The 14,480-nt window shown below is 38.6% G+C and overlaps 1 protein-coding gene across 1 annotated transcript in view; it reads left to right on the forward strand.

The window, feature by feature from the left end:
- Positions 1-605: 605 nt before the first annotated feature.
- Positions 606-14,480, forward strand: part of CAP2 (cyclase associated actin cytoskeleton regulatory protein 2) — a 58,080-nt gene continuing 44,205 nt past the window's right edge. The window contains exons 1-2 of the mRNA XM_026842971.1: positions 606-729; positions 4,364-4,464. Coding sequence (XP_026698772.1) covers positions 606-729; positions 4,364-4,464 — 225 coding nt within the window. The remainder of the gene's footprint in view (positions 730-4,363; positions 4,465-14,480) is intronic.

Here is a 14,480-nt window from a genome sequence, read left to right on the forward strand (position 1 = left end):
CATATGAAAAAATTAAGTGATGGGAAATCATATCAGAAGAATAAAGAGAAGGCCTTGGCTTCTTGTGTAATCTTCAGTAAAGTGGCTGAGTCTTACTATGAAGCATAGAAGACAGAGGCAAATTTCAGACTACCTTTTCAAAAATGAGGAGGTATATCTTTAAGGTCTGGCTTTCAGTCAAGTATTAATATGGCCTGTATTTTTGCCTCTGTAAATGGCTGATGCAAATCATTGTAGGAGTAAGTTTCTATCAATTACATTTATAAATATTTCAGTCATCTCAGTATCTGATTGGAGCATACACATATATTTGTTACAAATTGTCCACATATAGACTGTCCAAAGCTACGCTATCAGTGGTTTGAATCTGCTGTTTACAATGAAGAACCAGGGCTGAGTACTGATCGTATTCCCTGTCGACAGAGAAGCAGGTTACCTTCTGTCAGCTGCTTCACTGCAACTGCTTATATGTCAGAAAGACAGTACATAAAAAATAAGAGTTTTATAGTAAAAGTTGATAAAAGATAAAGCCACAAGATGAACAGAACTGTAACATGAAGTTAGACGTGTCTAACACTGTTTCTATCCTTAACAATTTTTTCAGAATGGCAGAGACTCATGGTTTGATGGAGAGACTGGAGAAAGCAGTGACTCGACTTGAATCATTATTTTCAGATTCACACAGATCTGGTGGAATGGAGTGTGACGCCATCAATGGAGTCAATGGAAGTAAGTCTGTTTTTTTTGAAGTACCATCTCTCTGTTACTAAAAACTTGCAAGTAGTACATGTGTTTGTCTTCTAAGAGGGAGTGAATTCCCACCCCTTATGAATTTTATATCAAAAGAAAGGAGTATTTAAAAAAACTAATTTAAAAATGTTGTGTGACAAACTTAGTCGTACACATAATTCTAAATTAATATAGCCTGGAACATTCAAGATTTGACTGGTCTCTTAAATATACTGTCCATATTTCAAGCTTTATCACTCTTTCCATTTTGGCATTTATATTGTTGCACATAACTCAATAGGTCAAAGTGTCTGCTTGAGACCAATTAGCAGAAGAAATGAGACATCTCCAAAATATACAGCGTAAATATTCCTGAAGAAGTCATCAATATAAACACTGAGTTTATATTCAGAGAGCCAGGTCTATTTCACAGTGCAGACCTACCTCATTTAATTTTTTAATATCCTTAATCAAAAATGAGTTTGCTCATAAGCATTTGCTCACTAAGGGCTGCCACACATCCGTATGTTTTTATCTCTTGAGCTCTCCCTTCTCAAGTGAATCTCTAAAGCACTACATTGGAGAATACACCAAAAAAAATCTATCTTCATTTATTCACATCGTATCACCAAATCATCTTTTTTCATCCCTTAATTTTTTGTTGTTCCTGAAATTTACAGGGTAAATAACCTTATAAATGTGGCAATTCTAATGTTGATTGAATAGAGATGTCCTTTTCTTTCTCTAGAGTTTCTCACCCAGAACCCCAACATATATCCCTTTATTAGCTTCATGTCCTTTTCTTTCTGTATTACGTGGCCTTTTCCTCCATTCTCCAGAGATGAGCACATCCCAGCACAGACTCAGTTGCTGTACAGAAGCTGCAGAACAAGCAGAAATTTGCAGGCAGCTTCCTTACTGACACAGAAGCAAGTGAGTGTATGTCAGCTGCTTTACTGTCCCTATATGACAGCCCTTACCCAACAACACATGCGAGGGACCTTCCCCACAGTCAAGTGTGCCATGGGCCTACACACTGGCAGCTGCTGTGGAGCAGCTGACTGAAAGCAGCATGTTTCTTTGTCAGGGAGTGTCTTCCAGAAGGCTTCCATAGCTGATGAGTTAGCCTGTCAGAGTAAGCCTCAGTAATAAAATGCTTACAGTCTAGAGAACACCTAGACAGCTAGTAAACCATAGCAAAGTCATGGAGAAACATGATCTGTGTACAAACTGACAAATCAATCAATCACTACTAGGAAATCTACATTTTTAAAAAAATACAGCTTCGATCCTATGATGAATCCATTTAGGTGAATCAATCCAGAGCTCAGTATTGCAGAACCAGGGCTGCTTTCAGAACAGGAGATGAACTCACCATGTGAGGTTCCTCCATGAAAATTGCTATGTCCTTGGACTAACCTAAGAACTCAGGTGAAAGATTCACCCCCCCAGGGAAGCAGAGCCTTAAAAGCCCAACAGATCCCTGGAAGAAACCAACTGACAGATCTTGTTGGAGTGAGATTATAAAACACACCCACTAGGAGATTGCAGCGAAAAGCTGAGATGAGCAGCACCATGGGGCACTTGCCAGCCTGCACCATGTCACCAGGAAGAGCTGTCTCACACAGGGACTCAGAAATCAGCTTTTGGTGATGCAGTTAGGAAAAACTGTACCGGTTCTTTGGTTTGGGTGACTGATACACATATAGTGTCACAAACATCATTCTGTATGCCCGTGTTACTGTGCTTCTGCAGAGGTTCACATAACTTCCACAGCAACTGCAGCCTTACCGAACAGGTCTCTCTTTCTTTTTCTCCTTTAACACTGAAACTCAGCCAGAGTGCGAGCTTTTTAAAGTCTTTACTGGAAATGGAGATACATTGCTTTCTTCTACCATGACCCCTACCCCTAAAAAAGCCATTCCATAATTAGTTATTACAAAAGGTAACCTTGACTTTTCAACTAATACTTTTTCAGAAACAACAAAACAATGAGGATGATGGGAGAACTGTACATTTACTGTTTTCCTAAATGGCATTACAACAGCAGGATTGCAAACAAATCATTCAATTGCTCTGCACAGCCCACAGCAAATTCTAGTAAATGCTCCTGGGAGTTAGCTGTATTGAATAGTAAAAAATAGCATAGTTGCTTTCTAGTTTTGCATAGGACAATTGCCATTTGGAGAACTGCTATTTAAAACTCTGCTCTAAAGTAAAAGGTTACAATGATTCTCTTGGAGACGTACACAGATTTTGACAAAGAACATAAATGGGCTTTGGAAAGCATCTCCACAACTAAAACCTTTTGTACACTGGGTCATTTGAGGGGTTTACACGCAAACACTTAATATGGAAGAAAGCCCAGAAATTCCTCAGAATTAAAGGTGAGTGACATCAAGAGAACAAAAGAAGCCTTGAAATCCCACCTAGCTGACTAACTACATTTTTTTTTCACATAGGCCATTGCAGACTCCCATTGCCAGAGCCTTTCTTTTTTTCTGTCAAGGAGCCAGATGACTCTTGTGGAATAAAGAGGGCTTTCAAGATTATGAATTTGGACACAATTGTCATATAGTGCCAGAAGGTTAAAGCAAACTCTCTAGGGAAAGCCTGGTACCTCTTCAGAGAAATCTTTAGGCTTCATTAATGAGGGAGAGAGGCTGGGAAGAATTTTAGCTGTGGTCTCTCAGATCCTACAGATGCCATAAATTCACATGTGGGTCAGTTCATGCTGGCAAAGGTTCTGAGGCATAGATGAGACATGAGGATATGTCAGGGAGTATAGGGAGAGCTGGAAAGCATCCAAGGAAAGATTACTTTTGCTGTCTTAAAAGGTACCACATAAAGCCATTTAGAAGCCAGGTGCATAAGAAACTGAGTCTCATCTACATTTTCTGATTGTCCACTTTATCAGGAAACTGCTCTGTATACCATACAGAACATATCACTTTTATTCCTCTGTTAGAATGTATAGCATATATATAGTCAACGGAATGTTGTAATTTAAAAGACTCATTTGAGTTTTCTTTATTCAGTGATAGTTTTACAAGGTCAGACAACAAAATAAGATTACAAAACCACATCTTACTGCATAAATCCACTGTCAACCCATTCTAAAGAGTCTATCTTACTGGAAATTTAGTTGCTTGCTATTAAAAGCCACCAAACAATACAAAGATCTTCAGAAATGGGTGGGTGGTATAAAAACAGTTGTTTAGAACAGTGAAGATTCTTTTTAGGTGACAATATTTGTTTTATGTACAATAGTAGAATTTTGTTGGGACAATCATACTTACCAGGCCACTAGTCCATCGAAGCGCTGAGAAATGTTTATTTCAGCATGTTATTTTAAGACATCTGTTATTTTAAGGCTTCCTTCTACCTTATACAGAGTAAATTCTCTTCATGTTCTTACCCAGGTTCTAGCAAGGGCTGGGTTTTTGTCTTTCTAGCTAGGAAAAAATCATTATACATCCTTTTTCACTTATTTCACAAATCAATGTGTATGACAGAAATTGTTACAGCAAATTCCCCTGTTTCTATGGTATTTCTCCTCCATCTGCTACAAAGGAATGTCCTATGCATTATGTACTTTATGAACCTATTATAATGGAATGCTCTTCTTCTATAGGCATAGCACCATATGTTGAAGCCTTTGATAGGCTGCTGAATGGAAGTGTTGCTGAGTTTCTCAGATACAGCAAGATTCTTGAAGGTGATGTGAAGACACATGTGAGTATTTACTCAAATTTTCTCCCTATGATATAAGCATACAAGTCTTGGAATCTGTGAGATCATCCTTGATTGCTGAGCAGAGGAGAATCTTAATAATAGTACTCTGAATTATTAGTTCTTGTAGTATTAATAACCTGGCATAACACACTGAGGACAGTTGGTTCAGGAAGGGCAAAAGGCTATATGGATTCATAAGAAGAGACTGCTCCCTTTCTACAGTACCAAAGGTTGAAGACCATAGTATGCAAAATATATAAATATTCTCAGTCACAAGCAATTTGAATTGTCCTTTTGGTTGCTAAGCCCTTTGCAGGACAGGAACACAATTAATAACATGAGTCAACAAATGAGAAGCAAAAAACCGGTGGGTCTGAGCAGTGAAAACTTCTTGTGATGGTCTTCCAGGCACGTGTATTATCATTCCATTTAATGTAGAGACTTTTTGTTCTTCTGCTTGTTTGTTTTTATTACTCACATCTCTTTCATTTAGAACAACATAGCAAACTAAAAAATGAGTATATGTCAGACATTTAAATGACCCTTTTTTACCACATATGTCACAGCAAGGAAGTAGTATGCTATCATTTTCATGATGAAATTATTTTGTAACCTTATAATAACTTGTGATTAGAGCTTGTTTGTTTAATTTTATTTTTTAAGCGTGTCTTCTCTAAAACTGGTGGTGATAGAATGACAAAGGATGGACTCATCTTACCAACAGCTTATCAATATAGATTTTGAAAAAAAACCCACAAACAAAAGAGCCAGGATCAGTCTGAGCTGGATCTGAAGGAGTTTGAAGGTTTTGACTTCTACTAGATCTATGTTGTCAGGCCTTTCTCCATGTGTACATTTCCCAATTCATTGCAGCTGCTGCTCTTCATAATGAACACTGCAGCCAGAAAAATATGCAGTCCTACAAGCTACTGGGACTTATGCTGCAAGGCCAGCATAAATGTTTTGCAAGACAGCCAAAGTAACCAGTCTACTCACAGAGCAAGAGCTCTGGGATTATTCTGTGAACTGTGTTTTTCTCTGTGGTGTTATATGTTCATGTTGGTAGGGTAGAGTTTCTGACCTAGTTAGGCCTAGAAAACTGGAAGGAGTAAGGAGATCAGGCAATTCCAGAGGATCTTTGTGTTTCTAAGGAAATGCAGCACTTCCTTTTTATTTGAAAAAAGCCTTTTCTCCTTAACAGTTATACTATAAGCTGCAATATATGTACTTTTCTCTTAAAAGAAATCAGGGAAAAATTAATAAGTGTGGGGGGGAGGGGAATTATCAACCTAACTGAGAAGAGAATTTCTCCCTGGAAAGGATCAGTTCTAGCTTCGGTCATTACATTCATTAGACACCATTATTTTGCAGTTACTTTCTCAACAGTCTAGATCCAAGGGATAGAGAAATAGCCTTAGTACCAACACTAGGCAGGGAAAAAAACTGCATTTAACATTCTAAATTACTAATACCTTTTTACTATACACTATCTGTAAATGTTTAAATCAGTAAGTGCATTAATTTATGCATTTGTCACTATTTGATACTCATAACTAAGTCCATATAAAAGATTTTTAATAATTTATCTGCCAAGTCTATGGATAGTCCCTAGCCTATTGTTGATGATAGTGTAATGCAAACTGCGATAAGGAATATTTGTTAGGACTATGAGATTAGACATAAACAACTTTCCCTGACATAAAGAAACTGGTGATTCTGATGGCAGCCTATTGAATATTCTGAAATCTTAGATTCTGAATTTACAACATGAAGCAGACTGTGGCTGCCTTATGCTCATGCTTATCACTGAAGCAACATCTGTGCTTTACCTTAACAAGTGGAACAAGGGGTATTTTTCTTCTGGGTGTCTTGTAGACCATGTGTCCTCAGCATTATACTTGCAGCTGCTGTCTCTTTCACATAATGAGCTGAAGGGAAGGTTGTATTTTATTTCAAAAAACACCTGTTACCCAGAAAAACCTCACATACCTGACTGACCAGAATGGTAATATGAGAGAAAGAGAGACTTCATATTACGCTAAAGAAATGAGGGATTTAACATGATGTGTTTCATGCTGATTGCTGTAAGGATTGTGTGGTTTGTGTTTCTGGTGAAAGGAAGAATAGAGCCATAACAAATATCTGTTGTGGAGCCCCATTTCTGTTTTTTCAGCATGCTGTTTTCTACTCTATTGAAAGAAAGCAAAATAAAAAAAAAAAAGAAAACTAATAGCTAGCTCCTAGCTCTGTTAAACACAGCACCATGGAGGACTTTGCAAAGATCAGTTTATCAAAGAAGAGTTCTGCTTAGACTCAATCTTGAGAGCAGCATATTTCAAATTACAGTACTACATGCAGTAGTGAATCTCTGAGATCAATGAAACTAACCACTTTTAAAAAGACAGAAAGAATGGCTAGAGTTTTTACTTAGTCTATTTAAAACAAATTATCCTCAGTGGCTGAGATCCTTTTCCTGTCTTGTCACTGTAGAATAAAAATCTGGTGATTATATGGATATTTCTATGAGATACAAAGTCCCCTACAGGCACAGATTTTATGAATCCACTTTCCACTGTCCATGTCATAACTATAGAGCATGTGAAGTCAGTGAAGGAGTGAGTACAGCCAGGACTGCTGCCAAACAGCTGTCTTTGCCCTGACATACCAGTGTCTTAGAGGCTGTCACCAACTATTACAGGTTATAACAGCCCTGAAGCTGACTCACCATGTGTGCCAACACTGAACCATTCTTCTGTCAGAACGAGGGCAAATCAAACGCATATAAAATAGACTCTGGGTCTACAGTGTAGGCAGTTCCCTTATGCCCAGCCAACAGGATAGGATAGCACTGTCTGATTGCTGGATCACAGAGACGTGAGTCCCATCACTTTGCCCACTACAGAAAATGTGTTGAGGATGACAGCTGCCAGTGGAAGACATGGTCTACCTTCAGATTGTGTCCAGTGAGGAAACTGGTCAAGTAGGTTTGATGTTCTCTTTGTCCTGTCAAAGCAAAGCAGGCAAGATTTTAGAAGGCCAAGAAGCAGGTTTTTGTGATGTGTTTATTATTTATTATTTTTGTTTATGTGATATCTGAAGCGGTGGAATACTTTGGCTTGAGTTTGAATAATGTACCAGATGAGACATAATGATAAGAACAGAATGTACTACTTCTACAAGAGAAGGATAGATAACGTAACATTTCCATATTTTAGAATTTTATGTGGTACAGACCAGAGCAGAATTACAGCCTTCCTGTCAAACACATAAAATAATACTTGCCTTTTTTTTTTTTTTATTGTTTATTTGTAAAAATCTTTTAACCTCCCAACCTCACCAGTTGTCTGAGTGATTCAGTTACATTCCCTCTTCTCCCAAGCTATTTAGCTTGGAAAGGAAAACTACAGAAACATAGATGCCTTTTCCCTTCTTTCTTCCATCAACTTCCAGCTGCTGAAATGCAGAGCTCAGACGGACACAAACTACAATGAGGGTTTGGAGCATTCGGAAATAAAAAGGCTGTTGGTTAGCTTGCTACTTATTGGGAGAGAGTTTAGATACAGTTCATCACATGTATGACTGCTGGAACAAGGTAGCAGGAAGCAGCAATTCACAGCACATTATCCAATCTGCAGGGGTTCTCTGTGTGCCTGTACTGATCTGTTATCATCATGAGCAGGCAAAGCAATGTTCACCCCACAGACATCCTACAGATGCACATACCCACAGAGTTTCTGTTCCTTATCTATTAAATGAAACAATGGCATTCTCCTCTCCTCCTTCCAGGCACAGTCCATTTAAGTATAGACAGACAACTGATATCAGGAGTTATCTTTGATGAGGTGTATCTTCACTTTGCAAAGTGCAGCTCCAGTTTGGCCTATCAATGAAGTTAAAATATCCTAGCTTCCTCATTTTTTCCAAAGAGTAGTTATTACACATGAAATAGCTATCTTGCCTTTTCTTGTGAGAGATGTTGAAGAATTAGTCAATGACATTCATAGCCCTGAACTTTGAACAGGATGTGCTCCTCTCTGTGATACGCCAAAAAACACTTTTGCACTTTATTTTACCTAATCTAAACACAGACTATCAAAGCCATTATTTGACTGATTCCTCATTAACAAGGCAATTTGCTTACAGGGCAACAGAATGCACAAGTGTACTCTCGTGGTCATCTTTTGTGCCCAGAGGCTGTACGGTTTTAGGCATTGTGCTGAAAGCTGAATTAGAGCTCAGAGAGGAGGATGATGTCAACATGCCCAAAGAGAAGCTTGCTGTCAGGCTGCCTTTGCATTTCAGTGTTAGGTATTTTCTGCTACATGAAATAAACACCAAACCAAGTAGCTACCACAGGACTGGGAAAAACAGAATACATAAAAAAAGAATAAAAAGACAAATATTTTTATAGCATACAAAATGCACTCAGCTCAAAGAAAGAGGCTAAGGGTAGAAAAACAGTAGTGCTATCCACCAAAAGTGAAAAAAAACCCAACCAAATAATCATCAACCAAAAAAGCAACTTTGGAATTAATTTTGTAATGCTAATTCAGCTATATTTCTCACCCTGTATGTGTACTACAAGATGCTTCATAACATAAGCAATAAAGAATGTTCACTTTAATATAACAAGAAGGATAGAAATGCAATATATACAATGTAGCTAAGTGCCTAATCCAGAAAAAGTATAATTTATTCAGAGCTTTACAATTTCTGCTTGGTTTTTTCCAAGGGATGACTTCACTTGTGACCTAAGGATTGGATCTGACTTTCAAAGTAAGCAGTATTTATTGGATCAGGTGCAGTGGTGTGGAGATGTGGTTCCACGTGTCTGACTGTAAGACACCTGATTGGGAATAAAGATGGCTCCTGAGCATGAAGAACCTGTCCATTGCGAGTCTAGACCAACACTCCCTGAAAGAGTGGCAGTTTTTCCATTAATTTTCAGGGGAACTGGATCAGGCTGTTTGTTTTTTGACACTGAGATTGCAGTAAATACCACTTGCTTTGCTTCTTATTTAAAAAAGCAAGGAAGAGACAAAAGTCAAAAGACTCAGTTGCCTGCCCAGGGAGGTGGTGGAGTCCTCATCCCTGGAGGTGTTTAAGAGTCAGGTCGACATAGCGCTTGGGGATGTGGTGTAGTTGGGAACTGTGAGTTTTAGGTCAACGGCTGGACTAGATGATCTTCAAGGTCTTTTCCAACCTAGATGATTCTGTGATTCTGTGAAAAAGATATGTGCCATGGTGGCCAATGCTGGGCATTTAGTTGTGTATTGCTGGCACAAGAAACGTGCACCTGTAAATTTAGGGTGGTAGTGGTGGTAATATATAACGAAAATGTTTCAATATGGCATTCCCTCAGTCAGAAACATAAGAAATGAGAAACACAGTTCAAGTCCCTCAACAGTTCTTCATAACCTGTTTTCATGGGGCTTTTTTGCATATGGAGTAGTTCCTGACCAAAGCCAGAAGTAGCTATGTTGATTTCAAAGTAGTGCGGTTGATTAGGGACAATTTTTTGTGTAAGGGTCTAAAACTGTTGGTCCCTAAAAGCAGGGATTATATCTGTATGTGGTTACCCACAGGATTTTCTGATCTCCAAATGATGCCAGGAAGAAGGTACCAGGATTATTTGAGTGGGAAACCTATGCAATGGAAAACCAGATAAAACTCCATCATGTTTGCCCAAGAAAATGTTAAAAGATAACTTGCTCATATGAAAAAAATCCAATCATGAAGGGCTCTTTAATTGATGGATTCAGAATAATATCCAGTGTTCAGAGTAGATTTTGGTCATTTTTGGTAATTTTTACCACTTAATTTAACTAATGATTGGAACAATCAAGGTATACATTGTATTTTCAGCCATTTGAAAGTCTAAATCAGAACTGATCATATGCTCTAGCTCATGATAATTTTGCTATCCTCTAAAAATTATTCATTGAAGCCCTTTAAGTGCAAATTTGAGTCTACTGTCAGGAAACCTGTTTTTCTTGGTGGTTTTCCAGGAGAAGTAGTGTACAGTCCTAGAGGCAGAAGTGCCCCACAGGTTGAAAACCACTGTGTCAGCTTAAGCAAAAATCATAAGGTGATAAAATTAGATGACTAAATTATCTAGCTAAATGATGGATAGCTTTGGTGTGTGGACCAGCCATGTTCACAGCCACGCACACAGTAAGAGTGTCTCAGTGAGCCTGTTGCAAAGTCATGGCATGGCACACTTGCCAGTGTAAAGCAGGGAGAAGCTTAGTAGGGAGGGTTGGAGACATGGATCTGGCACAGATCCAAGGTCCATGAGGAAGCCTTGATAAGGTAATCAGACTTTTTACTTTTCTCTCTGATTTAAAGCAGTACAGGATTGGGGGGGCATAGGTAGCAGTCATTTCAGGCACTCAACCTTGCAACCGTGAGGTCTGTGGTTCTCACAACAGTAATTTCCAGAGAATCACTGGCAAATTAAACCATCTTGATCCATCAGGAAGACCAAGAAAGAGGAGCAGAGAGACAGTATCCCTGCTTTTGTCATCAGCATGAACCTTTTGTGACTGAGAACTCCCTTTACTGGCATCTATCCTCATAGTTCTTATTCCTCTTGTCAAGAATTAGGATTTTTCAAGTTGGAGTAGTAACATTATTTAAGCCCATTTATTTCAAACTGAGAAATATACATTCATGAATGTTTTGGGGTTTTTTTTTACATTTTTTTCTTTTTTGGGACACACATCTCCCATGCCTGCTTGATGTCATTTGTTGCCACAGGCTATGAGCAAGTCTTTTATTAATTTTCAGTCTCATTCTTTCTGAAAAGCACGTGCACACTTTTTTCACTCATCCTGCCTCCCCGTCCCTGACCTGCTTTTATTTTGCTAGTTGGTGGTTGCAACTGTTTTGAGTGTATAGAAATGCTGGGCTTGGAAACTGAGAAGGCTGTTCACTGTAGTCAGCAAAAAACCAAACAATGAGCTCAGAATCTGGCTCTTCAGTCAGTTTCTAGTAAAAAGGAGTTCAGTGAATAATGAGAATTAAGCCACAAGGGAAACCAATGCACAGTTTGAATGTTGTTTTAAATAAGCTGGGAGTGCTGTCAGGAGTGATGAGGGTAGAATGTGGCCACTAATGTGTATCACCTCTTTTTATCCAGTATGAATTCTATGATCAATATGGTCAGATTTCTGAAAATTGAAGAGTTCATTAGGATAGATTAAATCATGTCACTGTCACTGCTAACTTCTGTTAGGCTGCTGACATCTGTAAATTGAACTATATATTTCCATAATTAATCTGAAATGCAAAGCAATTTAGTTTTTGCTATTTTGTTTCATAAGTTTAATTGTATGTTTTATTCTAAATCCCAGAGCTATAATAAAAAGGTTGGTTTAGGTTCTTGAAGTAGATCTTTCAGGCTGTAATATTTTTTTCTTGTTGCTTTAAAAAAACACTTTAGGTCAGATCCGCTTTTCAGTCACATCACTGTGCATGTAGATCACTATCTTGCCTTTCAGAGAGGCTGAGGTCCCCTCTTTCAAGTAAATGTAGTCTTTTGGTATTTAGCACCTCTGAAAAGGAAAACATGGTTAAGGTGGGAAGAACCCTTAAATACCATTATAGATGTGTCAGCTTTAAGCTTTGAACTTCCTTCCATGTTAGCACATTTTGGTTGGCGTCTGGGATTCTTTCAAGGTGACAAAAGTGGAAGTGAACATACAGGGAGACAGATTCTGGCAATTTTAGCCTTTGAGTTGCATTCAGGGAGCTCAGTGGGACTGCCTGCAGAATGAGGTGGGCAGTGTCACCAGTTGTCCTGAAGTGTGTGAGAGACAGTACGTACACATAGCCATTTCACTGTAAGAATCTATCCAAGCTCTCGCTTTAAATACAGTGCAGTTTCTTAGAAATGGATGGTTCTCCAGTCCTTATATCAGGAAATTTGGAATTTCTCAGACACAGAAAGTTAAGAAATCAGCTCCACATTAGGGTGACCAGTGAACACTGCCAAAAGAATATTTATGAAGTGATACCTCAGTAAGTGTTGTAACCTTTTTAATTTACAGAGACAAGCATCTGAAGTTACTAGAACTTGTATTTGTTAGATCAGGGACACATGAATGACATCCTAAGCTTGTGAAATAGTGCAGACTTTCCTGAAATTTCCTAAACCTGGATTTGGACCTTCACTGAGAAGGCTTTCTGAGAGAATAGCTGGGTAGAGAGAGTGGGACTGCTTAGCAGCAGACCTCAGGGGCAAAACAGCTCATCAGAGACATAACAGGAGTGCCTGCAGCCAGTGCAGGCAAAAGCACGTTTGTACAGATGACGGTGAGACCTGCAGGTCTCCGAGATCTCTGTGGTTGTCTCATGTGGTTTATAGTGTCTGTTCCATGTATGAAACATAGGTTTGCCTTTCCTCAGGGAAATAATTCCTCGACACAAGCAACTGCACCTTCCAAATAATTCTGAACTCAGATGTCCATGGGGAAAAAAAAAAAAGGAAGCTGAATTTAAAAAATGGTTGATCTTGATAATAGCCAAAGTTTGGACTTCATCTGTTCGGTACATTGTATGCGGTTCCTGTTTGTTTAAGAAATTAATGCACACTTTCAGAGATACGCAAGGTAGCTCCAAGTAATAGTAGAAACTAGAAGTTTTGTAAGTCTGTGAAAATTTAATGTACCACGGTTTCTGTTCCTTAATGAAATCTTGAAATGAGTCGGTTTCCCTTTCCCATCGCTCTTTGAGAAACCTGCCTGCTTTTGCAGGCTAGTCAGGATGAAGAGCTGTAAGAGCTCTCTCAGGAAGATTGTGGCTAACTTCTGTAAATGCCTATGCAGGTTGGGTGCTTGCTATCTACTCTCCCTAATACTGATTCCAAAATTTTACAACTTTGTCATGGAATAACCTTTGACATATGATACAAAGAACCAGCATTATTTTAAGATAGAGCTTTAAATAGTGATCAGACAGATCATAAAACATGAGCAAAGTGCTCTTAGGTATAGAAAATTAAGATTGCTTTCTGAGTTCCTGAACATATACTAAGCTGGTAGCATCCATGAGGTTTGAAAAATGTGTCTGTTTTGCACTTGTTTACACTGCATTAAAGCCATGCTTTTGGGTTCCCACTGATCACTCACAGAGGCTGAGGATTTTCAACACTCAGAGTAAAAAGTAACAACAGGTTTCTTGTCTGATTTTGCACCTCTTTCTGCTGAAGCACTGGAACCTGGTCAGAGCTGGAGACAGACTGTTGCCTGATGTACACTGATGTTCCTAAAAGACTGATATTCCTTGAGTGTGCCTCATACATGTGTCTTGTTCATCTGACCGATGTTAAAACTACTGCTGGATGTGGAATCAGGATATATTTCTCCTTCAGGCATGTATTACTCTTGTTTATTACTCCTCCCTCTCCACTGCAGAGTGTTGCCAAGGCCACCTTTCAGAATGTCTGTGAGCTGTCTTTAAGAAATCTGCTGCTACTGAAGGCACTCAAGCCATTGGTAACACTCTTTGAGTTATTGCTGGTGCATTAAAAGTATGGCTTTTTGCATTTTCTTATTATCCAATATTTATTATAGGATGTTGGAAACATTCAGTGATCAGTGGACTAGATATTGATTGCAAGGCTTGTGCTGTATGCCCCAAATTTATCAAGCCCTAAAATCTTTTAGTTGTGTAGGGATCAGAGCACTCCCATCTCTCACCTTTGAATTTAAATCTTAACCAAAGGATCATATCAACAGAGCTTTTGCATTTTACAAGCAGAATTTTATAAAACTTATGCCACAGTTACTTCCTTCTTTCTCCAACAGCGTTAAAAATGGCTTTCAGAGTTTTACTACTTCTGAGCATACAGTACTTCTTTCCATGCATCTCATCAAAGTAATAGAAGAGTTTCTTCTCATTAGGAATGCATTAGTTCAGTCTATCACCACTCCAATTCTTCCTTGTACTCTTTGAAATGTGACACTGCATTGCTTCCTCCTTCTATTTAGCTGGCAGGCTGTGTAACTAAGCAG

Source organism: Athene cunicularia (genome assembly GCF_003259725.1).
Source record: "Athene cunicularia isolate RWA chromosome 2 unlocalized genomic scaffold, athCun1 chr2_part1, whole genome shotgun sequence".
Classification (NCBI taxonomy): Eukaryota; Metazoa; Chordata; class Aves; order Strigiformes; family Strigidae; genus Athene; species Athene cunicularia.